This window comes from Castor canadensis, chromosome 9 (assembly GCF_047511655.1).
Source record: "Castor canadensis chromosome 9, mCasCan1.hap1v2, whole genome shotgun sequence".
Taxonomy (NCBI): domain Eukaryota; kingdom Metazoa; phylum Chordata; class Mammalia; order Rodentia; family Castoridae; genus Castor; species Castor canadensis.
The window spans coordinates 39231014-39258458 of record NC_133394.1 but is presented as its reverse complement, the minus strand read 5'-3'; the positions used below and the strand labels follow the sequence as shown (position 1 = coordinate 39258458).

The 27445-nt window shown below is 35.6% G+C and overlaps 1 protein-coding gene across 1 annotated transcript in view; it reads right to left on the bottom strand.

Annotated features, from left to right (window-relative positions):
- The window catches only part of Arhgef38 (Rho guanine nucleotide exchange factor 38), a 127456-nt gene that overhangs the window by 47426 nt on the left and 52585 nt on the right, over positions 1–27445 (bottom strand). The window contains exons 3-4 of the mRNA XM_074041479.1: positions 19308–19431; positions 586–733 (exon numbers count right to left, since the gene is read on the bottom strand). Coding sequence (XP_073897580.1) covers positions 586–733; positions 19308–19431 — 272 coding nt within the window. The remainder of the gene's footprint in view (positions 1–585; positions 734–19307; positions 19432–27445) is intronic.

Here is a 27445-nt window from a genome sequence, read left to right as displayed (position 1 = left end):
GTATTTCTTCTAGGAAAAAAAAGTATGTTTTGGAGCAAGTACCCTCCCCCAACCACCACCATCATTCTAGAAATGAGGAAGGCAGGCATGACTTATTGTCCTGGAATTAGCAAACTAGCTTTAGCAGGGCCTGTTTAGTCTTTATAATCTATCCCTTTTCCCCAAAATTAATTTGGGGAAAATTGAGGACCATTCAAGACATTCCACTAATTTTATAAACCCAAGTGCTCATTGGTCATTGGCATCACGTGTTGTCTCTCATTTCTCAAACTAAGTGAGAGCAAGCAAGTTACAATAGCTTTGAGAAAGGGCTTCCCTTCCATATTTTATTTTTGATCTTGCATTTTTCCATTTCTACAGAACCTTGAATCTTCTCCCATGTTATTTTTAGTCAACCTTTCAGGAGGGAAAAAAGTCAATCTAGGCTTCTGGCATGTCAGCTTTTCATAAAGTAACACAAAGCAGAGCTCCCAGCAAGCCGCATAAAACTTAGGATTTATGTGAGACCTTTCATCTACATCCATTTAAAATGTTCCCTGCTAGGCAACTGAGAGTAGATGGGAATCACTATATGAAAGGGCTTACTTTAAGGACTGGATACAGTGGCTCAAATGCTGCTTCAGTTCTTCCTCCTTTTCATAGGACTCCAGTATACTATGTGCTTCATCATGGTGATAGCAGTAGGTTTTATAAATATCTTCCAGTGGCCCTTTAATCTGTAAGAACACGTCTCCTGATAAACGCAAAACAAAGGCAAAATGACATCATGTCAGACCAAAATGGCATTTCATATGTTCATTATTCAACAATATTGACTAATGTAAAAATGTTGGATGAGTCCCACCTTCTTTGGGAGGAATGTTAGACATTGATTTGTTTTCCTTTCCTTCTCTTTGTTTTTCCTATTTTTCCTTCCTTCCCTCCTTCCTCCCTCTCTCCTTTCTTTCTTCCTTCCTTCCTTCTTTTCTTTGAGTAGATGGTTAAAAGCAGACAGGTTCTGTATGGGTTTGAATCAGGTCATGATACAAACTAGCTTTGTGACTTGAGAAAATTATTTTCACTCTCTAAATCTATTTCATCATTATAAAATGGCAGTCTTAATAGATTCAATTTCATGTGGTTATTCTAAAAATTAAGAGAGGTAGTGAATGCAAAGCTCAAAGAATAGTACATACATAATAAATGCTGAAAATGGAGCAGGTTTTGTTAATTTATTAGAAGGATAGGAGGTGAAATTTCAGGTATAAGGTGAGCGATTTTTCAATATGTATTTCACTAACATTTCCTGAGGTTCTCTGAAAGGCAAGCAGCAGAGTTTAGAGAAATAAAATATTTCTTTAAATATGATAGTGAAAATGAATAGGTCATTATTTCCTTGTAAAATTCAATTGGATAATTCTATGAGCCAAGGTTTATGAGTGCAATTTCACAAAGCACTTGGGCTAATTGTGTCCAGGTATGTAATGAATCCTCTATGATATTATGATAAAATCAGGGCTATAAATGGTGGGCCAAGTAGATATTGGACAATAGTTTGATTTAATCACCCAGCCCATTGCTTAAACTGAGCAGTAAGCATCAACTCCTCACCCAGCACTGCATTTGATGCTGTGGGAGATACAGAAGAAACATGTGACAGGATCCGCTCCCAAAAAGTATTGCAAATTTGAGATTGAGGTTGATTTGGAGGCTGAATTGATGGTCATGGTTGCATTGATTGACAGTGATGTAAATCTATTTATTTGTATCTATTCCAGTAACAGAAGAAAGTCATTCTTCCTACAGAAATAGAAGTATACTTAGTACTTTAAACATGTTTTACAAACATTAACTGTTTCAACCCCTACATGCACACAAAGGTAAGATCTTATTTATCCATATTAATTAAGGATGAACAAATTTGAATTTGAAATGAACAAATGAATATCCCAAAGTTCTGTCAGGAGGTGACAAAGCTAGCAAAGGCCATTTTGCCTTCATTTTTGTCTTGGGATTTAGCCTTTCATATAACAGAGCTTCCCTGAATAACCATGAGGTGATACAGTCTGGAAGAGCATTAAACTCAGAATTAGTCAGGGGTGACTTTGGGAATGACTTTGTTCTTTAAAATATTTTGAGCCTATGTTCCCTCATACTATAGCAAAATGGAAATACAGTTACTATAGTACTATTGAGATTAATTTGACAATTAAATGGATGACAAATGTTATCTGCCACTAACTAGTTGCTCAAAAAAGGTCACTTGTCTCTTAAGCCTGCTTCACTATCTCTAGAATTAAAATACTACTGCTTTTATTTTTATTTTTTAATATTTTTTCATTTTTCTTTTATTATTCATATGTGCATACAAGGCTTGGTTCATTTCTCCCCCCTGCCCCCATCCCCTCCCTTACCACCCACTCCACCCCCTCCCGCTCCCCCCCCTCAATACCCAGCAGAAACTATTTTGCCCTTATCTCTAATTTTGTTGTAGAGAGAGTATAAGCAATAATAGGAAGGAACAAGGGGTTTTGCTGGTTGAGATGAGGATAGCTATACAGGGCATTGACTCACATTGATTTCCTGTGCATGGGTGTTACCTTCTATGTTAATTCTTTTTGATCTAACCTTTTCTCTAGTACCTGTTCCCCTTTTCCTATTGGCCTCAGTTGCTTTAAGGTATCTGCTTTAGTTTCTCTGCGTTGAGGGCAACAAATGCTAGCTAATTTTTTAGGTGTTTTACTTATCCTCACCCCTCCCTTGTGTGCTCTCGCTTTTATCATGTGCTCATAGTCCAATCCCCTTGTTGTGTTTGCCCTTGATCTAATGTCCACATATGAGGGAGAACATACGAAAATACTAGTACTTTTAAAGCATCACATACTTTTCTAATTTATATTCATCCAATAAAAGACTTATTTCTTCTTCACTATATGGGATTTTTCTGTACTTATAATTAGACTCTGAGGTAATTTGAAGTTGTGTGTGTTGTGTTCTGTGTCTGTTGGTTTTTTGGGGGCTTGTAAAGAAACTCAATGACTGTGAGCATTTTTGGAGCTGAAGGATAAAGGATTCTTGTTTGGCTTCTGGGATTCTAATGAGAAGATCCTTCTGTTAGTGTAAAACTTGTAGATCTGCCCTTTAAGACAGGAACAGAAGCAGTTAGAAATGGTTAACACAGAAAAAGTGAAATAGGATAGCAGTTGAAACTACAGTTGGGCACAAAGGAAGAAAGACTCCCAGTAGGGGGAACCTGGTAACAAATGCGAGAGGGGAGAAGGAATTAAGGCCCAGAAGTGGGAGCAAGTGGCAGGTTTGGATGGAAGTTCTAGGGCAAGTTGAGAACAGAGGGTCCAAATTCATATACCATAGAAGATGAAGTTGTAAATACATATGTTCACTGCAAAGAAGGTAAGAGCAGAAACCAAAAAAATGAAAGATACAAGGACACCCTCCTAAATCCACAATATGATCAACTCAAAAAGTTAAAAAACAAAGACATTTATTTTATATGCAATTAAGCCATTAGTTGCAAATTCCCTTCTATCTTCTTAAAAAGAAGTGACCCAGTTTGAAAGAATATACAGTTCTCCCTTAACAGCAGAATCAATTCTTTTTCTTTTTACTCTTTTCCAACTAAAATTCTGTTCGGAGTCTAATAATAATTAAAGTTAAAGGATATTTAAGTACTCTAATTGAAAGTCATTTATTCACCCAAAGGTCAAGTACAACACTGGCATGCAGAATATTTGATTCCCCTCCCAGCCCTACCAATGTATTCTGCTTCATAATAGTGCTGATGAAGCGAGGTGTCTTGCAGCATAAAGTGATTCTGTTTCCACGGTAACATAAGTCTCAGCTGCATTTCTTTAGTGGTGAAGGACAACTGCTCTGTCTAATGTATGTGGGTTTGAAGGGATGATTAGGAGTGGAGAAGGGACTCAACCACGACTAGTGAAGGTAATTTCACCCAGGCTGCCTGTCACAAAGGCGCTGAATTCCATGAAATAAATAAAACTACCATGTTCTTCCTCTTAAAATAATTTTCTTCTTAAAAATTCTACGACCCAAGAATTTCCTCACTGACTTTTCCAAAAAGCAATTGCCATGCAAAGGAGAAATGCACCCTTTAAATTTCCATGGTTATCTCCTTAAAACAACTCCAAAAGAATTGAGCATATTCTATGCCCTTGGATAATCATTCCTGTGTTGCAAATTGCTCCCTTTATTGTTGCAGCCATATTCATGCTCTACTTGAGTCACCTTTTCTTTTCTTGCAGGCTCTCATATCCATCCCCAAGGTGAGTTATACCAAACAATGTACCCTGTGTATTATTCTGGCTCCACTCAGATAAATTTCCCCTGTAGGTCAGTAAACTAGGGTAATAACAGTGATAGTCAAGGGATATCCTTATCCTAGTCTTTGTTTAGGAAAATGACACCAAACAGAATGGGAGTGGTGGTTACATGCTTTAGTCCATCCTTATTTGACAATTTACTGGTATTCTGCTTTGTAGCATGATTGGCATTTCAGATACAAAAAAAAGTAATAAATTCCTCAAGGAATGTATATAGACCAACAAGAGAGAAAGAAAAGAGCTAGTAGGCCATGTGAAAGTATCATAGACCTAGGAAGCCCAGAAGGGCATCTATTTAATCTTTGGGAACCTTGGAGCTACTCATAACAACCTGACCTTGAAACAGGAACTATGAGTGAGTCCAAAAGCAAGGAGGCAGACAGAAGGGGGTAAAGTGTGTTCAGAAACATTGAGTGGACTAGTATGACTAGATGGCTCCAGGTCTGTGAGAAAATTTCAGAAGAGACTGTAGAGGTGGGCATATTCTGAAAGAGTGTTTACCACTATAGAGTTGGAACCTGAGCCTGAAGGTGATGAAGAAGCACTGATGGATTTTAGGCAGCAGACTAACATGATACGACAGCATTTACAGAAAATATCCAAAGAGTGATTCCTATGAGAGATGGAATTTGAAAGAGGAGTTAGTGAGATTGGAGAAGAGAAACTAATCAAAAACTTCTATAATAGTAAAAGAAAGAAGCAGAGAGCTACACTAGGAAGTTACAGCCATTAAAAGTGCTCTATGGAGTGGTGTTGCTCAACCATTATAAGTGCAAAGCCTTAAGTTTGATCCCCAGTACCACACACATATAAATAAAAAGTGTTTTAGAGTTAACTGTCTGGGTTCAAGTCTTGGTCTTACCATTTACTCTATGTGTGATATTTGGGAAAGTTATTTGCCTTCTCTGTCCCTTAATTTCCTCATTTTAAAAATGGGGGTAATGAAGGAATGCGAGTCAGGTTACAATGAAGACACCTGCACACCCATGTTTATTGCAGCATTATTCACAATAACCAAGCTATGGAAACAGCCAAGATGTCCCACTACTGATGAATAAATAAGAAAATATGGTATTTACATACAATGGAATTTTATTCAGCCATGAAGAAGAATGAAATTTTGTTTGTAGGTACATGGATGGAATTGAAGAACATCATCTTAAATGAAGTTAGCCAGATTCAGAAAGTCAAAGCCTTCATGTTTTTTCTCATATGTGGAATATAGGCCCAAAACAAATATAAGCAATATTATATATGCATACAAATATATACAGAACATGAACCCAGAAGTGGGATTGGTAGGGGAAACTAAGAGAAGAGGAAAAGAAGGAAAGAAAGATAGCAAATAATACTGAAGTATATCACATCTGTATAAGAACAAGACACAAGGAAACACAGTGCAAAGTGTTAAACAACACAGGATTGGGGGGAAAGGGCAATGAAGTACAGTGGAGGGGGTTTAGATCAACTTAAGTGCAAATGAATGTACAGACATAATACCAAGACAAAATTCCTACTGAACAATGAACAGACACCTAAACAATGAAGGACAAGAATGAAAAACAGGTCACACTAAGGGGAGGACAGTAATGGGAAGGGGAGGACAGTAGTGGGAGGGGGAGGGTAAAAGAAGGAAGTAAAGAAGGTGAATATGGTTGATATACTTTCTATGCAAGAGTGAATATAGAACTTTAAAACCTGTTGAAATCAACATAAAAAGGAGAAAAATGGAGGGGATGAACTGATTTGGAATACAATACATATAGACATGGAAATACCATAATGAAACTCCTTGTATTACCATCTGAAACAAGAATGTCTCTTTTCAAAATGAAGATAGGAAAGTAAAATGGGTCTTGTCCAGGGGTTAGTACCAGTGGGAGTGGGGAGGATATAAGGAAAGGGTGAAGGAAGGTGAATATAGCAGAAATATTATGTGCTTATGCATGAAACTGGAACACTGAGACATGTTGACACTATTCTAAGAAGGGGAGAGGGGAGATAAAGCAAAATGATGGAGGAGGTGAATTTAACTAAGATACATTGTAAGCACTTTTGTGAATTTCACAATGCACCCTCAATATGCTAACAAAACAATGTGCTAACAAATAAATATGCTAACAAAATAAAACAAAACAAAAAGTAAAATGAAAACAGTGAAAGACAGAAATCCTAAAAATAAGTAAATAAATAAAAAAATGGGGGTAAAATAATAGTAGAGTTATTTGAAAATTGGAGTAATTAAAATATGCAATGTTTTTATATCAGTAGCTGTCACTTGCAAATACTCAAAAGACATCAGCTGCAATAACTAAAACAAAATCAAGAAGGACAAACAGAGACATTGGCTATATGTGAGAGATGAAAAGGATAACTCAAGTCCCAGGATTCTAGTTACAAGGACCATGTGGCTAGACAAAGATGATGTAATGAGGAGAGTGTTTAGATGAAAAGATGATGAGTTTAGTTTTAGATGTACTGAGTTTGAGTTCCTTGTTGTATATTCAAATGAGAATTTCCATGTGGAATTGGATATGTAAATCTGGGATTTACAATGTTCTAGAGAGAGAGCTTTCTTAGAGAGAGATGTGTGTTTGTAAAACTTAGGTAGGACAAAATCATGAATTTGATGTGTTCATAAAAGAAAATGCACAAAAGAGAAGAAAAATTCTGAGGATCCAATGCTAGTGAATGGTCACATTAAGGGGAGTCTAGAAGATAAGTCTACAGAGGAACCTCTATGGCATCACCATAGAAGCAGAGGAAAACTAGGGTTGGGGTCAGCAAAGACCAGCACAGTCATGTGCTACAATAACATTTCAATCAATGACAGATTCCATATACATAGTGGTCCCAAAGTTATTTTACCTAATATATGTTATATATATAAAGAGAGTATATTTCATACTGTATCATATATATTGTAGCCCTATGACTTCACTCTGTGATGTTTGCACAAAATCACCAAAAAGCACATTTTTCAGAATGTATCCCTGTCAATAAGTGCCCCATGACTGTACACCATAACAAGATGGTGAAGGTTGTGGGTAACACAGCATGTTATCTATTTCCTAGCAGACTCTATTTTTTTCTAACACAACAGAATTTTTGGTTGCCCCAAATAAAAACTACCTTTCCAGTCCCCCTGGCAATTGAAGTGACCATATAATTAAAGTTCATCAATGAGATAGAAGTGAAAATGTCCCTTGATGATATCCAGGAATTTCTTTGAAAGACAGTGAGCTCACCCTTCACCTCTTCTTCATTCTTGCCTGGGCCTGCTATCTGAAACTTGAACCTTGGCCTTGACAGTGAGTGTTGTTTTATTTTATTTTTTTCTATTTCTCCCAGACTTAAACATCATGCTGTGCTTTTTTTCTTTTTCTTCTTTGGTAAGAAAATATTTTGTGAGAAATCCTGAGGAGTCAAAGTCTCCCTCTTAGCTACCCACAACATTTCATTAAAAATTATGGGAAAATATGACATGAACTTATGAGGAGCTTAAGTATTTTGTATTAAAAAACAGCAAAAACAACAAATTCCGCTGTAAAAACCAACTAAGGTAATGTTAAAAATTAATTTTAGTTAAAAATCAAATGTCTGAGACATATCCCTATAGAAAGTTATCTGCAGTTTTAAGTAAAAATGTTTAGTCAAGAAAGAATATTTAGAATACAAAGGAGGGGTAGGACAGCCCTGAGGACCTACTCTCTGGAGAGAAAGCTGGAGATCGGGGTGGGATGATATAGGCCTCTGAATGACACAACTGAGTAAAAGAGCTGGGCGTGCCATTTCCAAGTGAAAGTGCTTTGCTGGCAGTTTGTACCCAGGAGTTCCAAGGCATGCTCCCCACGGTCTGCTTATCCTTCTTGGATAGGAGCCCAGATGATGGCACTAAACAGGCAGTAGATGAGCCAGCCAAAGTGCCAGATCATTTAAATGCTTTCCCGCTTTCTTTCCTAGCCTTATTCTGTTCTTAGAAGAGAGGAAAGTGAGGAGGAGAAGTAAGAAGTTAGAAGAATAATGCTGCTTAAAGAAGTCACAGCCCTTTGCTTTTAGTCTCATTAAGTTCCTGTCTAGTCTGAAGATGGAAGTGACTGCTGAGGATACCTAAGGGACACAGGGTTGTAAAATTCAAACCAAATATAGGTGGCAGGTGGGTATGTAGCCATGGGATTAAAATAAGCATATCCCTTGAGTATCAATTTTATTAAGATATTTAAAGGAAAAAATTCTTTTCATGTAAGAGTAGGGTAGGAATCTGACATGAATTCTTCAGATAAAACAAGACTTCATAGTTTTTCATGCCTGTGGCTGTGGCTGCAGGTCATAACTCACATTTCCTGGGGCTCATGATATTTGTCTTCTGATTTCAATAATATTTCAAAAACTCTGCAGTAAGATAAGACATACTCAGAAAAATGTGTCCATTGGATTTGACAATTCTGAGGTCCCTGGTGGTTGGGTAATTTCATTTTCACAGGAGTGAATTTAGGAGGGAAAGAAAAGAGAAGAAGTGAATATAGCTGGACCATGAAGAGAAAAACAGAAGGAAGGGAGCCAGGGTGGTGTGTGGGATCCTGTCCACTGCCACAGAAAATGATATCATATGTGGCAGAGTGGGCAGCCTCCTAAAGGAGGGGTCTTCCTGCAGCTCATGTGACATCCTCGTAGCACATCTAGTCATGGAAAGTTGCCTAGTTACTGGGCAAGACAAATGGGGAGCATTAATGGGCAGTGGAGATGGACAGTTAATGGGGTGGAAAGAGTTCTGGCCTGTATTTGGAGATCTAAAGTTCCCTTCTGACCATGTCAGAATTAGTGGTGTAATTTGGGGCAAATCAAGCTCTCACTATTTTTGTCTCAATAATGGGGTCAATGTTCTTTAAGTAGTAGTTGAGTTCTAACATTCAAGAATCCAGGTGTTTATTTATATAATAACTCGTGATTATTTCCCGAACCTTTTTGACTTCTTGAATACATTAATTCTAGGTCTAGATTTTTATATCTGTCACCTTGAGATAACATTGATTCCTTGAGAAAGTTCATGATTTTAGTGACTGTGTTAGCAAAAGGTACAATAACATTTGCCTTGTCAAGGCTGATGACACTGGGGAAGACACTGTTTTTAGACTAATCCATGATTCTACATTTACTTCACTGTGTAAACACCTCTCTTGAGAATACTTGCTTTTGTTACAGTGCTCTAGTACCTAGCAGGCTCTGAAAATGATGCTGGCAAAATCCACAGGCAGACCTGGTAACAATGGCAGCAGTAACAACCTACTGAGTGTCCTCTGTGTGCCAGTCAGTGTATCAGTCACTCACCCTTATCTCTGTATTTCATTCATCTGATAAGTACACAGCTAAGTCACTGACTTCCACTAGCAGCTCCATCAACATAACATTCTAGAATCTCTAGATGCACATTCTAGAACTTAATCAGTTTTCTGAGAGACTAGAACTGTAGGATTGTTTATGTTTGTTTTATTTTTATTATAAGAAAAAAGTCCTTAGCAGCCCTGACATTCATCTTGACCCCACTTCAGAGACTGGAAACCTAATCCCCATGCTGCAGCCTAGCAACTGCTTCCTGCTGAATTTTCTTTTTGTTGTGAATTCCTGAATCTGAAAACCTCATTTCCCCCCTATTATATTCTGTGAAGCTGACAACTTCCCTGATACTGTTAATATTTTAGGGGAAAAACATGCCCTGAACTTTTAGGTCTACATCTGTGACTCCCTCCACATTGGTCTCACACTTTCTAGTATGCAAGACCCTCCCAACCTGTCCCAGGTGGCCAGAATTAACTGTGTCAAACCTGTTTGTGTCCTGAGCACGTGTGTGCGCGCGCGCACACACACACACACCCACACACACACACTTGAAAAACTCATACCTCCCACGTGGCATTATGACACAAAATTTCAGTAGCTAATACTCTCTCAAACTCACTCTGAAGAAACAGATCTCCATTTCCTACAAAAGACATGGCTTTAAGAGAGCAAAGTACTGCTGAAGAACAACAGTTCATTGCCTGGTACACAGTCTAAGAGCAGAAAGATGTAAATCATTTTTCTCTCCGAAGATAAACCTACCATCAGGAAAAAAGCACAAGAGAAATTACAGGAGCTGAAAAATCAGAAACGCAAAAGTGGAGATAACAACAAACACCAAGGAAGTCCAGGAAATCATCAGAGACTACTTTGAGAACCTATATTCCAATAAATTTGAAAATCTTGAAGAAATGGAAAAATTTCTAGTAGAGATGAATCATTTCGGGTTGTAATACACATGTGCATGGAAGCAATGCTAGGAATCTCTCTGTATAGCTATCTTTATCTCAAACTAACAAAAATGCTGTGTCTTTCTTACTATCGCTCATGTTTTCTCTTCAACAAAACTGGAGAAGAGGGCAGAGCAGGTTCTGCCTGGAAGCAAGGAGGGTGGGGGAAGAGGGAGCGGGGGCAGGGGGGAGAGATGGCCCAAACAATGTATACACATGTGAATAAACGTATAAACAATTAAAAAAAAAACCAAAAAAAAAAAAAAGAAATGACATGAGCTGAGAAAGCTGTGTCACTTGCTCACACTACCTATTCTTAGTCTTCTGTCTTTCCATGTGGCCTCTCTACATCATAATTCTAGGATGGTAGCTGGACTTCTTAGATAGCAGACTCCAAAAGTCACAAAAGCAGAAATGATTAAGCTTTCTTAAGGCTTAGGCCCAGCTGCTGGCACAGGGTCATTTCCAGTACCTTGTAACAGTGAATGAGTTTCAATGTGGGTCTAGACTACGCTGCAGCCTGTAGGAGGTCCATCTTCAGAGACTAGCTACTGCAATACTGTTCTCTCAACCAAATGTGGAAATCACACTTGATAATTAAATTTTCCTTTGTATGAGAAAATGTGACACGTATCAGATATATGAATTATCAAGATGCATAGATATTGGGAAATATCTAGAAACCAATATTCAGCAAATCTATTTGTTTGGAAAACACAATTAGGACCTCTGAAAAAATTCACATTTTACTCAACTGTTACAGACATAAACAAAGCTTTGTAAATAGATGGGTGAATTTTATGTGCTCAGGATAATGGCAATTTAGTAACATCATGTATTAGACATTTATTAAGAATAAGAAGTGGACTATTCTTTATATATGATTTTATTTAACTTTCATGAAACCATATGGGGTAGTATTATTACTTTCAATTTCCAGATAAGATACTGAAATTTGATGAGGTTTTGTAACTTGCATCATTTTGTTTTGTCCTTGTTTAGTATTTTCATAAATTTTTACAAAATGATGATTAATTTAAGTGGAAACAAGCCACATCTCATACACGTATCTCTAAAGATTTAAAATACACTTTGTTTCTAGACACTGCCTCAGTCAAGATTTTAAAATCCATCTTCATTTTGGCATGATAGTCCAGACAATTCCCTCAGAGTTCTCAGATATACAAGCATATATCTCTGTGTTTGAAGTTGAACCTCATCCAAACCACAATGATTGTTGAGTAAAGTTTTTCTTCTAGTTTATCTAGATATCAGGAAAATTCCCCTTTGGCACTAGGACTGTGAATCACAAACTCTTATTTGTGCCATCTGAGGATAGCGAAATGGGACACCTGTGTTTTGCATTTTGTAGTTATATGATTTTGAGAACCTCACCAAACCTCAGTTTATCTTATGAAATGTAAGTGCTTTGGCAAAAGATGCAATGATGGCAATTGCCAGTGAACCCTATAATGATGCACGTATACCATGTGTAGATCATGGAGGCCTCCTGATGCCGTGCTTGCGGCATGTTGGACTGCTGCTGTCTTTTATAAGAAACTACTCCTGCTTTGAGGTCTTCACCTCACTTCTCATTTAGAAAGCGTTTTGCATGCAACTCCCATCTCTCTAAATCTTTCAAGTCCAATCTCAAAAGTCACATCCCACATTAACTGAATTGAAGAATCCTTTCTCTGTGACTCTGCATTAGTTAGTTATTACTGCAGAAAAAAGAATTCCCCAAACTTAAAGACTAAAAGCAACTGTATGTTTGTATGCAATCCTGCAGGTTGAATGTTGGGCAGGGGCTCTGTTGGGATGACTTGTTTCCATGTGGTCTTGATGGGTTTACTCATATGTTTGCGTCAGTTGGCTTGGTGGGGGATGGAGAGTGGGATGGGGGTAGAAATGGCCAGCTTGCTAAGGAGGACCACACTCACATCCCAAGGTCATGAGTGAGTTGCTTGGAATGACTGGGTACTTTGGGCCTCTCTCTTCATGAGCAGAGAGCAAAAGCAATACCACAGTTATAGAACATCATTTTCCTCATTTTATGGGTCAAAGCAAGTGACCAGGCTAGCTCAGAAACCAAAGGTAAGGATATGAAAATAAAACTCCAATTGATGCTTTTTAAAGGATGGCCTTATTCTTTTAATTGTTTCATGATTTTGCTGTAATTGTCTTTAAGGTTGTAATTTATGACTAAGAAATTTGAAATGATGAAACTCTTTAACTCAGTTTTCTCTGAAAACCACAATTTGTTTTTCATTTTTCATTCCGCATGTTAACATATTAAATAACCATAACCATAATTCAACATAATTCAACTAGAAGAACTAGGAAATCAACTTTGTTACAATACTATTAACTAAACCAAACACCTAATTTGAATTTCACCATGAATGTTCTTTTCCTATTATAGGACCTATCCCAGGTCCATTTGCATTTATTTGTTATTCCTCCTTAGTTTCCCTACAAGTCTGTAAAGTTCATCTGTATTGTCTTTCCTTTTATAGCTTTCATAATTTAGAAGATTAATGATCAGACATGATGTTGGATCTCTCTCAGTGCATAAGGTTTTTGTCCTTGTGAGTCTGTGTTATTTATGATGGTGTTGACCTTTGATCACTTCGTGAAGGTGGTCTCTGATGGTTTGCTCACTAAAATTACCATCTTTCATTTTGAGGCCAATAATTACTCGAGGAAGAACTTTGAAATTTTTTAAATTGCATTTCTTCTCTAACTTTCACCCACTAAATACAGTGTTTATTAGTGGATTTTGTCTGTAACAGTTATGACTGTGCTGTGTGCCTAATGGTGATTTTTAATTGTTCTTTCCCCCTCTATTTATTTGTTAAAATCTACTGTAAGGAACAGCTCTTTTTTCTTCCCCTTTACTTATATCACTATGCTTGGGTTTTTTTTTTTTTAATTTCCTTTATTTATATGTGTATACAATGATTGGGTCATTACTCCCCCCTTACCCACTCCCCCTCCCTTTTCTCCCACCCCCTCCCTCTCCCCCCCACCCCCTCACTTTCAAACAAATACTGTTTTGTCCTTATCTCTAATTTTGTTGAAGAGAGAGTATAAACATTAGTAGGGAGGACCAGGGGTTTTTGCTAGTTGAGGTAAGGATAGCTATACAGGGAGATTCCCAGTTTTGCTACCATGTACATATGTGTTACTTTCTAAATTGATGCTTCTCGAACTAACCTTTTCTCTAGTTCCTAGTCCCCTTCTTCTATTGGCCTCTGTTGCTTTAAAGTTTCTGCATTAGTTCCCTTGCATTGAAGACATCAAATGCTATCTTTTTTTTTGTTTTTTTGGGTTACCTACTTATCCTCATACCTCCCTTGTGTGCACTTGCCTTATCATGTAATCAAAGTCCTATCCCCTTGCTGTATTTGCCCTTGATCTAAAGTCTACATATGAGGGAGAACATACGATTTTTGGTTTTCTGGGCCTGGCTAACCTCACTCAGGATGGTGTTCTCCAGTTCCATCCACTTGCTTGCGAATGATAACATTTCATTCTTCTTCATGGCTGTGTAAAATTCCATTGTGTATAGATACCACATTTTCTTAATCCGTTCATCAGTAGTGGGGCATCTTGGCTGTTTCCATAACTTGGCTATTCTGAATTCATTATTCTTGTTGATATTTATTTTATTCTATGGCTTATAATTCAATACCAGCATTATTTATTTTACTTTTTGATTTAGTAAACCATATTTTAAATAGAGACCCCTAATAAGCTTAGAGAACATTCTGATAAATGGAAGATATTAAAACTCTAATTCTACATCTCTGTGTATTAAACATGTAAAGGACTGAGCTAACAAAATGTTTTCACTGTCATTTTGCCTTCATTTGGATTTTTTTCTTTATTTTTGCAAAATAAAATATCCAATAGCTTGATTTGATTTATGATTTTTGAGTATTTTTCCAACTGTGAATATTATAAAATCTAGCACAAAGTATAATTTTGTCATATTGAAGAGGAGCTTCATAATTAAAAGTGCAAAAGTATAATTACTGAATTTCAAAATTGAATCTTGTACGTAAACTGAGCTCCTATTTTTTTAATTTATTAGTCCATTCTTTCTTTTTGTGGGAATAAATTCCAATGTCTTTTTGTTATCATTTTGTTTTTAAGAATTACAACTTATAACGATTAAAAATCTGAATCAATTTTTCTCTGCCTGTTAAATACCTTAACTAACCTTAAACAAACACAATATAATTTTAGAGTTCTTGTTTACAAAAACAGTCTAATGTCATTGTGGGAAAGTTGGTTGACTTATAAAGTAGTGCTTGAAAAAAATTAAACATTTCTAAAAACTGATCAGTGACCAGCAACAGTGTTTACTGTCTTACGTTAGATTATTTTAGAATTCAACATTAATTTTATCCTTAAATATTGTAATTCACTCTAATTTTATTTACATAAAGGTATGTACAAATTTTGACTAGTCTTTATTCCAATTAATAAAAATCCCAGCTTTGTTATATATGCACCACAATCAATTCCTGCACCATAGATTTTTCTTTTAGTAAAAACGTTTTACTGTAATACTCTGCTTCCCCAATATTTGTTTTCATTTTATCAATTATATCCACAATGTTTAATTTTTAAGCTAATGTGGCAGTGGCATTTATGATAAGGGTAGGCAATTCACTTTTTTTTTTTTTTGAATTTTGTTTTAATTTCTTTCTTTCTTTTTTTTTTTAATTTTATTATGGCAATTCACTTTTGTTCTTTTTTTTTCCAGTGCTAGGGATGGAACCCAGTGCCTGGCACATGCTAGGCAAATGCTCTACCACTGTGCTACTTCCGCACCCTGACAATTAATTTTTGAGACAATAAACTTCCCATAACTATTTTTTTGGTTCTGTAAATTGGATTAAAAAATTAAATCATTATTAGAATTAACTGATTTTCTATTTGATTCATATGCTGACACTGATAAAAAACTGCCATCACTTTAACTGTTTGCAAACTCTTCTGCTAAAGGTGTCAACTCATAATAGCCATTGCTTTACTTTTCTTTTAGATCCAAAGAACCATAGAAATAAAACTGAGTAGAATTAATTGAAGATAGCTGTCCTTTTACCAAAAGGAAAAGTCATGCTACGTGGAGTGATATTTAAACACACCCAAAGCAGTTGTATGTATGAAGTCATTTATTTGGGCAGACTTTGAAAAACAATGACTAATTTTTTTTTTTGCATAGACATTGCTACTATATCAGTTCTGTCTTCTGATTATCTTATGATTAGTGATAGCATGAAAGATTCTATGATAGATGTGGTATTTTGTATATGTTTATTGTCAACTTTCTTGAGAAGCAAAAAAGATCAATATTTAGTTAATATTAAACTTGAATACATAATTAAGCCCTTGTTTATTTCTTTTTCTTTCAGCAGTATTAAGGTTTGAATTCAGGACTTTGCATTTGCAAGGCAGGCACTCTATTGCTTAAGCCACTTCTCCAGCCCCAAACCCTGTTTCTGAAGGGGTTTACTGTGAAAAATAAGCATAACCAAATACTAAAAAAGAGTTATAAATATTTATCAGACAATGAATAACAAAATTGCTGTTGCAAAAGCATTCAGATGCTTTGAGGCACTGCTTCTCAGAGTCTATTTCCCAAACACATATTTCATTTACATTTAGTCTGTAATTCCCTACACATCCCACCAACCCATGGACTGGCATCTTGGCAGCTGCATTCAATGATGGCTGGGTTTGCAGCAGCAGACACAGCCCAGCACCACCAGTACAGGGAGGAGTTTCCTGTTTCTAGCCGTTGTGCCAAGTGCCATTTTATCAGCCATTGCCCTGCATGTGGCAAATGGAGATGTAAGTTTCCGTGAAACTAGCAAAGCTGGGGAAGGAGAAATGGGCTATATTCTAGAGTTTAGCATGTGTTACAATGAGAACTTCGTTCACTGCACATACCTTTTAAAACTTACTATGGAAGAGATTTCACAAGTTGAAGAATGATGTAGAGGCTTATAAAACCTCTCATGATGCAACTATTAACAATCATGCTTCTTTAACAATGAAAAATCCAGGATACATGCAAACCTGGACTGAACACTTAAACAACAGTCCAAGGGAGAAAACAGAATACATGGCCTCCTAAAGCAGGAATTGTCTTTGATTTCAGAATGTGAAATCTCTAAGCCTTGTTTAAGCTTCCTTCCACATTTCTTTTGAAAATAACCCTTATTTTCAATTTTTGCTGTATCTATCTTATGCTTATTACAAAATGCTTGCATTCTTTATTATAATCTATTCACTGGTCTAGGACTCAGATTGTCCTTTTATCCATTCTCTTTGCAACTACCGTATTTTTTCATCTCCAGAAACTTTTGTCTCATTATACCCATGCTAAAAAATCTTAATGGCACCATGTTACCTGTCAATTACAAAGTTCTCTTTCAACTATATTCTGTCCCTGTTTTTCACTTTCAGATTCATTTCTCATTCCTCTCTTACATGAATCCTGTACCCCAACTTGATCACTCACTGTTTTCTAAACATTCTTGGTATTTTCTATTTAAGCATTTACTTCCATTTAGAGTCTTTTGTCCAATCTGGATCCTACATGTTAAAATCTTACTTATACTTTTAAGCCCCAGTATCATCTTCAAGAATCCTTTGATTCCTTATCCAGAAATGTTCTGTTTCTAGGCTGAGGTTCTTTAGTAGTGTGGAAACTACTGATGGTATATTGGATACATATCTCCAATTCAAGAACTGGTTTTCTGCAAGCTTTTGAAGGACAAAGATTTCTTTCATCTCACAATGCTTTGTAATGCCATACAGCATTGTTTGAACATGCCTTTATCACTTTCATTGAGTGGTCTAATAAATGAATTGCCAATGAATGGATCCTAAAGTGATATTGTGTAGAGTTTTTCTCTAGAAAGAAAATACTTTTACAATGGATTGGGGATGTTTGACGACAGGGAATGGTTGAATTTAAGCCTATCTGTGGGAGAAATCCTTGTGACTGGGATGGCCTTTTGATCTGTAAAAACAATACAAATACCTAGCTAATTTCTTTTACCTTTCCACAACATCAGCCTTACTTATTAAGCTTTGGGCTTCCATAACTACTAAACAAGACCAATTGTATGCCATTTTGATCACTCTGATTTCCAGTAACAAAAGAAGGAAATATTCAATAAAGACAAAAAGTAAGTGTTTGTGTCTATGTTTCTGTGTCTCAAAGAAAGGATTTACATGAAATTAATAACAATGGCATTTGTGTGGGGAATACAGTGGCTTTGGAGGAATATACAAAAAAGACTTTTGCCCTTATTCTATGTACTCCTTAATTGTTTAAGTACTTTTTAATGAAGCAGTATTATGGAAAACAGGTAACACTAAGGGGAAATCACATATGAGAAAGGGAGTATAAAAGAAGGAAGTTAAGAAAGTGAATATGGTTCATGTACCTTCTATAACAATGAATAAAGAATTTTTAAACCATAATCACCATAAGAAGTGGGACTAAGGTAGAAAGGAGAAAAATAGAGGGGATGAACCAACTTGGGTTATAACACACATATACATGGAAAAGTAACAATGAAACACCCTGCATAGCTGTCTTAAACAAACACTGTCATTTTTTTTTTTTTTTTTTACAAAAGTGAAGAATAGGAAAGCAAAATAGGTCCTGTCTAAGGTAACAGTAGGAAAGGAAAGGATGTAAGAAAAGGGTATGGGAGGGTGAATGTGGTAGAAGTATTATGTACACATGTATGTAGAAAAATGAGACCTGTTGAAACTATTCCAGGAATGGGGGGAGGGAATATAGGAGAATGATGGAGGGGGTGAATTTAACTACAATACATAAGAACTTTGTAAATGTCACAATATATCCCCAGTACAACAATAATAAATAAATAAAATTACAATAAAAATACTGTTATAATAAGTACATATTTAATATGTGTAAAATAGAAAAGTGATAATTTTTTAAAGAATTCTTAGGTAATGGCACTATGTATATGATATACTAGATATACAAACAACCTTCAGGGAGTTCTTTGGCTCTCCCAAGAAATAAAGAGAATAAAAATTCAGCTCAACACTTTTCATATATTATTCTCTGTAGTCATTTTTGAAAACCTTACCAAGATATACATAATATATATACATATATATAGTTATTTGACAGTGAAATGGAAAAACATTGAAAGAAGTTGCGTAGGTTCTTTGTAGATCATATAAACTCATGTAAAGAGTTTATAATATAAAAATCAGACAGTTCACTAGCATAAGATCAGCAAAATATTGCAACTAAAATCAGCAAAACTATTAAAATAATTTGATATTTAATTCTTTAAGGATCAAGGAAGTGTTAGCCATAAAACAAAATGAAAGAACACCTGGAAGGCAAAGAGGTTGAAAGATTAGAAACTAAAAAAAAAAAAAAAAGCAAATGGTGTGCTTAGTGTTAAGAAGGGACTTCAGCAAGTGGCTAGAAACTCATTTGAAAACAAATACAGAGTCTGTGTAATTACAATGAGCCTGAAGATAAGTTCAGCATTTATATATCTCCTGGGAAGCTTTGTGAGTCAGAAACATAAAACCAAAGTACAGGGAGGTTATTAAAATGTTATTTCCCGTTGTATCCTCGAACTTGAGAAGAAAATAAACATACCGATTACTTGCATGGCTGGTTCCACGTCGGTTGTGGCCTCTTCCAACAAGGCCAGCAACTTGGCTGATATGCGGTGCACAGATTCTATGTTGCTGAAGAAACTGTCCACGTCCAGCCTATCAATCTGGAGAAACACACACAATGAGCACCAGGCGATGGGAAGAGAAGCACTGCGTGGAGGGTTTTCTTTTGCTAAGCCATAGACATTTTATTTGACACATGTTGCCTCCATCAATCATTTCTATAAACATTCTTACTAGGATTTCTAGAGTAAATGTGCAAATTTGCACCCAGGAAATGGGGTTGTATGTTACCTCTAACATTTTAAACTATGTTTCAGGTTGAGCGTACAGCAACATACCTCAATAAAAACCAGAATGGGAAATAGAATCAGGTGTAACTGCTATTTCTGTAATGTCCTCTATGAAGGCATGTTCTAGTGACTAAGAATTTAAAATATGCTTTCACAGCTGAAGCAGGACCTTACCTTTGTCAAGCAATTATTTTCAAAGCTGTCTTAAAATCATAGATATTCTAAATGGGATGACAAATAGATGTGCTGGGCTGCTTCTTCTTCTTTTTTTTTTTTTTTGAAATAAATATAAGTGGAAATCTTCACCAGACATATACAAAGGATGGATTTATCATATTTTGCAATTTCATGCACTCCTTTAGTGTGATCATTCTTAGACCTTATACATGGTGCTTATATTTTATTTTTTCATTTATTCATTCTTTCCTGAAATATTTCTAGAGTACCTTCTATATTCCAAGAACTGTAATAGAAGAGAGATTCTCGCATAGGTAGTGGGTGATTAGTAGATGGATAGTCAACTGATTATCTATCTATCATCTATCTATCTGCACTCTCATTTTGCTGGGTCTTATTCAAAGTTTGTTCCTTGAATTTAAGTCAGCTTTCCTTTCATAATGTTAATAATGTCTTATAGTGTTAATCAGAAGGAAACTGCATTGGTGCAGGCTCTCCTGGGCTACAGCAAGGAACAGAGGTAGTTACTTTGTGTGAAGTCATAGGAAAATAACCAATTCAGGGCAAGGAGAAGCTTCAAAGGTAATGAGCAGAATTGCTGGCAGGAAACTAGGTCCTCAAAATTAGGGGCAACAGAGACATGGGGTGTTCAGTTAAAGAGAAAAGGCCAAGAAATTAAGGGAAATTAGTAAGAAGGGTTGTAAGATAAGGGTTAGACCTGAAGGAATTCTGGAGATGAAGGGCAACAACTGCAGCTTCTTTCCCATCTTTCTTGGTTGTGCCAGGTCTATTTGAGAAGGAAGAATGAGGCAGCTGCTTATCTTTTTTATCTTATTTCTTTTTGATGTTGGCCCATCTGCTTTCCATATTGGACACAGCTATTATTTTGGTCAGGATATTCTGTCACTGAAGTTGGCCGTGTGATTTCACATTGCAACTTTTTAAACCACGGTGAGTGTGGTTTAAACCACTGTCATTTGAAATCCAATCCATACAATGCATGCAGTGGTTTATTTCAATATAAGATTAGATAGCTTTTTTTTTTTAACTGTGTTTAAGTATTATGAAATTATTGGGACTGGGGTGTAGCTCAGTGATAGAATACTTGCCAAACATTCATGAGGCCCTGGGCTCTGTACCAGCACTGAACCATATTAATTATTACATTGAAATCACTACTGGCTCTTAAGGTCTTTGCACCAGTGTTTTCTAAGCTGTTCCCTCAATAAGCATCTGCTATTAAGGGAGAGAGCACTATGTCTCTTGTCTGAAATCTAGGCTATTCAGAACTTCTAATTTCTATATTACAAAGTATATTTAATATTGTAAAAATATCTAAAAGGCATTTAATGGTTTATGGCTCTTTTGTTATCACTTATAAAATTATCATTTAGTGATAAATTATTGTCATCAATTCCTCAAAAGTCACATATCTCTAATAACCAATGATTTAAGGCACTCCTATTCTAAAGAATTGCCTTCTATGTTGGGTATTACTTAAATCCACAAAGGTGTAACTTTGTATAGGGTAAGATATGTTTTCTAAAACTTACATATGAACCAAGTTATGTAGATTGATTTATTTTAAATGCTCTGGCTACTTATTTTTACGAGTTACTTTAAATGAGTCCTTCTAAAGTGTACATTTTATACCTTAATTTACTTGCTTCATGAGATAAATGATTAAATATAATTCATGTAGTGTATTCCTATCATTTTTTTATTTTGTGGTGGAAACTTTAGTCTGTGAAGTTGAAGTACTTCATTTTTGTTATTTCATATATTATCCCAACTTCTCTGTAAGGTTATGAACCAGTTTGCAGATGGGGAAACTAATGAAGAATGAGGGGAAGTGCTCTGCTCAAAATTATATAGAGGTTCAAGACAGAGCCAGAACCAGAAACTGACCTTTCAGTCCTATACCTCAGTCTATTACCAGAAAGCACTAGTAATGGAGTACTTTGTTTTTTCTGTTGAGACTTTTTTTTTTTTTGCTTATTGCTGAGTTTTTCAGCAAGTTGTCACTTTTACAATTCATTTCCCAAGGTCACTCTTCCTGCATATCTAATTCATATTATAAATCCATTTAGCAAAAATCTAATTCTACATTCTATCTAAAATCTTAGCTCAGTGCAACAGATACTAAATAACAAAAACTTAGGTTTTAATTCCATTACTTCCTGAAGGACAGAAAGGATTAAAACATCAATTGGCCTGGTTTCAATCATATCCCCGTGGGCCCGTGAGGATTCTGTGAATCATAAAATGAATTCACATCCAGTCACTGCCATGCCCAGGAACAAACAAATGTCTGCTCCAAATCGGCTTTTAAAAGTGATAGACGATATTACAATTACTGATACAAATTCACGGAAGCATCCGCATGTATTTATTAATCATTTACTAGAAACAGGCAGTGTTCTAAGAGGTTAAAATTAAACTGTTTTAAATAGATTAAAATTTATTTTTTAAAAAAGATTTAGTTTAAGTAAACACCACTCTAAGTCAAATCAATATATAGTAATTCAGACTTGCAAAACATAAAAATTAAAGGTCAGTATTTACATTGTCAACTTAGTTTGTTGCCTTATAAAATTATTCCTCCTGGGATTTACTTCAAATAGCAAGTTTCCATTACATTTAAATAATCAAAAGATTTCTTTTTATTTCCTTTATTCATATGTGCATACAATGATTGGGTCATTACTCCTCCCTTCCCTCACCCCCTCCCTTTCCCCCACCCCTTCCCTCACACCCCCACCCCCTCGCTTTCAAGCAGGAATTCAAAAGATTTTTAATCAGGTGTGTGGTGCCTCCATCTTTGTTCTTTTTGCTCAAGATCGCTTTTCCTATTCAGGGTCTTTTGTGGGTTCATATGAATTTTAGGCATTTAAAAAATTTCTGTGAAAAACATCTTTGGAATTTTGATAGAAATCTCATTGAATCTATACAGTGCTTTGGGTAGTATGGACATTTTAACAATATATTATCTGTCATGACATTGATTTGAGCAATGATTTTTTGATGGGGATACTAAAAGGATAGGCTACAAAAGTGAAAACAGACAAATGGCATTACATCAAACTAAAAAGCTTCTGCACAGCAAAGAAAACAATCATCAAAATAAAGAGACAACCTATAGACTAGAAGAATATATTTATAAAGCATGTACCATATAAGGGGCTAAAATTCAAAATGTATAAGGAACTCAGACATCTCAATAGTAAGAAGACAACCTGAATAAAAAAAAAATAGACAAAGGACTTGAGCAGACATTTATCAAAATAAATCATAGTACCATCCAATAAGTATATGAAAAAATGATTAATGTAACAAACCATCGCAAAATGAAATTAAATTCACAGTGAGATGTCATTTCACACCTGTCAGAATGACTATAATCCAAAAGTCAAAAGATGACCAGTATTGGCAAGGATATGGAAAAAAGCTTGTATGCCACTGGTGGAAATGTAAATTAGTACAGCCATTATGGAGAACCATGGAGATTCATCAAGAAAATTAAAACTAGAACTTATGATCCAGAACCCCCCACTTGGTCTGTATCCAAAGGAACTGAAATCAGAATGTCAAAGCAATATCTGCACTTTCATGTTTCTTCCAGCATTATTTGCAAAAGCCAAGATATTCAATCAACCTGAGTGCCCACCCAATGGATGAATGGATAAATATGGACAAAATGGGCAATGGGAAAAAAACAGACAAATATCAGAGTGAAATACTATTCAGCCTTAAAAAAAGAGTTATATCCTGCATTTGTTAGAACATGGGTGAACCTGGACATTACATTAACTGAAAGAAACCAAGCACAGAAAGCAAATATTACATGGTCTAACATGTGCACCTTACAAGAAGTCGAATTTACAGCTATAAACAGAGAGTATGATGGTAGTTACCAGAGACTGTGGGTAGGAAGCCTTGGGGAGATGTTAGTTAAAGTCATAAAACTTTTGTTAGACAGGAGGAATAAGTTCCAGAGATCGATTGTTCATTATTGTAACTTCAACTAATAGCAATATATTGGATACTAAAAAGTAGATAAGAGAGTAGATTTAAAGTGTTCTGTTGCACAGGTTCTGCCTGGAGGGGGGTGAGGGGCAGGGGGGGAAGAAATGGCCCAAACAATGTTTGCACATATAAATAAATGAATAAATTTTAAAAATTTTTTAAAAATATATAAATAAATAAAATAAAATGTTCTCCCCACACACACAAAGTGTGAGCCAAATCCTATGTTAATTGCTTGATTTAGCCATTTCACTCTACATGCATATACTAAAACATCGTATTTTCTGTAATAAATATATACAATTTTTACTTATCAATTTAAAAAGTAGTGAACTTATGGTAAACATAAATATGCAAAATTTTCCTAGTATCAAGGTATTAATCCAAAGGCTATAATCACGGATATAGAATTACTTTGTATCCACAGGAAACTTACAAAAATTCCTTGAAGTTTCTTGCTTTTATATCCTAGCCCAAGCCTTCATTTGCTCAAAAAAATCCTTTGCCTTCATATAACCTTATAAGAGTCTACCCATTTGAAATAAAATCTGGCAATTATGTACATGTTTAAGAGTTTTGTCTATCTCCCTGCCCTTTCTTTTACACTGGTGGAAGAGGGTGGCAGGGAGGACTACAGCTCCTCATTTCTTTCTAACCCTGGTGTAAGTTTCAGTCAGGGTGCCCTGCTCCTTTTCCCGTGCTCTATAATGCGGACATGTGACCTCGCTGGCCCATCAGTGATTAGCCTAGGATGGACAGATTCCCTAGCAGAACTGATGAGAATATAGACTGACTCTCTTTCTTTTTCTTTTTCTTTTCTTTTCTTTCCTCCCTCCCTCCTTTCCTCCCTCCCTTCATTCTTTCCTTCTCTCTCTCAATTTCTCCCTCTCTCCCCCTCCCCTGTCTCTCTTTCCTCTTTCCCTTTCTTTTTCTCTTTCTTTTCCTTCCTTCCTTAATTCCTATCTTTCTTCTTTCTTTCCTTCCTTTCTTCTCTCTGTATTTTTCTTTTGAGATGGGATCTTGCTATGTGGTCCAGGCTAGCTTTAAACTTTCCATCCTGCCTCAGCCTCCAGAGGGCTGAAATTACAGGTGTGTACCACTAAATCCTACTTGAATCTTCACCAACTTTTAAAAAAAGGTCATTGGGAAATAGAGGACCTTGATTCTAATCCTAAATATAAGCTATTATCTGAATGTTGGTGTCTCCCTTACCTCCAAAATTAATATTCTGAAATGACTATGAAGGTGACTTTTAAAAATTATTACCTTAATTAAAAAATTTATTGGTGCTGGACGTCAATGGCTCACACCTAATCCTAGCTACTCAGGAGACAGAGGTCAGAAAAATCACAGTTTGAAGCCAGCACAGGCAAATAGTTTGCAAGACCCTATGAAAAATATCTAACACACAAAAAAAGGTCTGTCAGAATGGCTCAAGTGGTAGAAGGCGGCAATTCCATCTCCTTATTGTTTTGTGTTTGGAAACTTTGATCGCCTCTCTTCCAGGTACTTATATATATACAATTGTGAACTATACTCCCCATACTGTTCTGTAGAACAATAGAAATTATTACTTCTATCTAATTGTGTTTGGGTACCCATTATCTAATCTCCCTCTACCCATCTTCTAGCAATCACTATTATACATTTATTAGCTTTTAAAAAAAAATCTATGTATGAGAGAGGACATTCAAAATTTGTCTTTCTATGTCTGACTTATCCCATGTAACATATTGTCTTCCGGTTCTACTCATTTTCTTGCAAGTGATTGGACATCATTCTTTTTATGACTGAATAATGCTCTATTGTGTATACATGCACACACACACACACACACATATATATATATATATATATATGTATACATATATATATATATGTATATATATATATATATGTATACATATATATATATATATATATCTTATTTTCTTTATTTGTCCATTGATGGGCATCTGGGTTGCTTCTATATCTTAGCTATTGTGAAAAGTGCAGCAACAAAAGTAGGCATGTTTTCTTTGATATGCTGGTATCATTGTTTTTGGATGTGAAAACTAGAGCTATTTTTAGTTTCTTAAGAAACCTTCATACTACTCTCCATAGTGTCTGAACTAATTTACATTTCTCCCAAGAGTACATAGGTGTTCTTCTTTTTTCTATATCCTTACCATCACTTGTTATTTTTGTCCATTTTATAATAGTGATTCTAACTGGAATGAGCTGACTTTGAAGTGTGATTTTGATTTGCATTTCTCTGATGACTAATAAAAGTAAATACTTTCCCTAAGCTTGTCGGCCATTTGAATTTCCTCTTTTGAGAAATGGCTTTTCATATCTTTTTCCCATTGTTAAAATTAAATTATATTTTTACTATTGAATTTTTAAAGTTCCTTATATGTTCTTGATGTTAATCCCTTGTCAGATGGATCATTTGCAAATTTTTTTCTTTCTGTAGATTGTCTCTTAACTCTGTTGATTGTTCCTTTTACTCTTCCATAAGACTTGCTTTATATGTCTCACTGTTTATATTGAAGCCCATATATCAGGGATGTGTGTGTGTGTTTATATGTATATATATATATATATATATATATATATATATAGCTTCAATGCAAATTATATCAAGGCCATACACACATATCAAACAGGCTTCAATGTACACAGTGAATAATACAAAATAAGACTATATATATCAGGGATACATATATACACATCTATCAGAGGTCATTATTAATTTATTTGCCTCCATATTAAAACTGTGATTTCTTTAGCATATGCAAAGCCCTGGGTTTGATCACTAAAACCACAAAAAAATTAAACAGACAAGCACTGTGGCCCCCAGGATTGTCATCTCTGTGAGTTATTCTAATATCCTCCTACATTTAATACCATGCTGGCATGTACATGCTTACTCAATAAAAGTTTGGCAATTTGAGCTGAGCTGATTTCTATAATTCAAGTGACCTGTTTACTTTTGTGGAAACCATAAATAAATGTTCTTTGTAATCATTTCACTGGGCTTGGAAAAAACATGTGCTCAAAGATCAAAAGTAGTTTAAAGAAAAAAAAATCAAAATTACGTAAAAAATATTGTACTTAGTGGGTCTTTTATATTTTCCTACTTAATTCTATCTAAAAAGACAAGCTGCAGCTCTTCATTTGCCCATTAGTATACCTGGCAAACTTGCTGACAGAACCACACCTCCTTCTTAGCTTACCCTTGGCAAATGTCTCCTTATTCTTTTCTGCTTAACAATAAACAGTTGCTCTGGGTGAGTAAGCTTAAACCAAATCACAGGGAGGAATAACGAAGTGTTCTTAGGCATCTCACAGACTCCAAACACTAACACCTTCAAAAGTGAACACTGAAAAGAAGCACAGAAACAATCTCCAGACAAAAATAAACTATTATCATAAAAGTAGTTCGTGCTCATTGTAGAAAATGAATCGGTGAAACCATCCGCTATTTTCAGGTATATCCTTCCAGATTCTTTCTGTCTCTCGCTCCAAAAGAATTATGTACTTAAAATGGAGTATAAAATTTCGTTTTTCCTCAGTTGAACCACTTTTTAATGTGAGCATTACATAGACGTCGGCAATTTTTTAAACTATCACTCTGAGA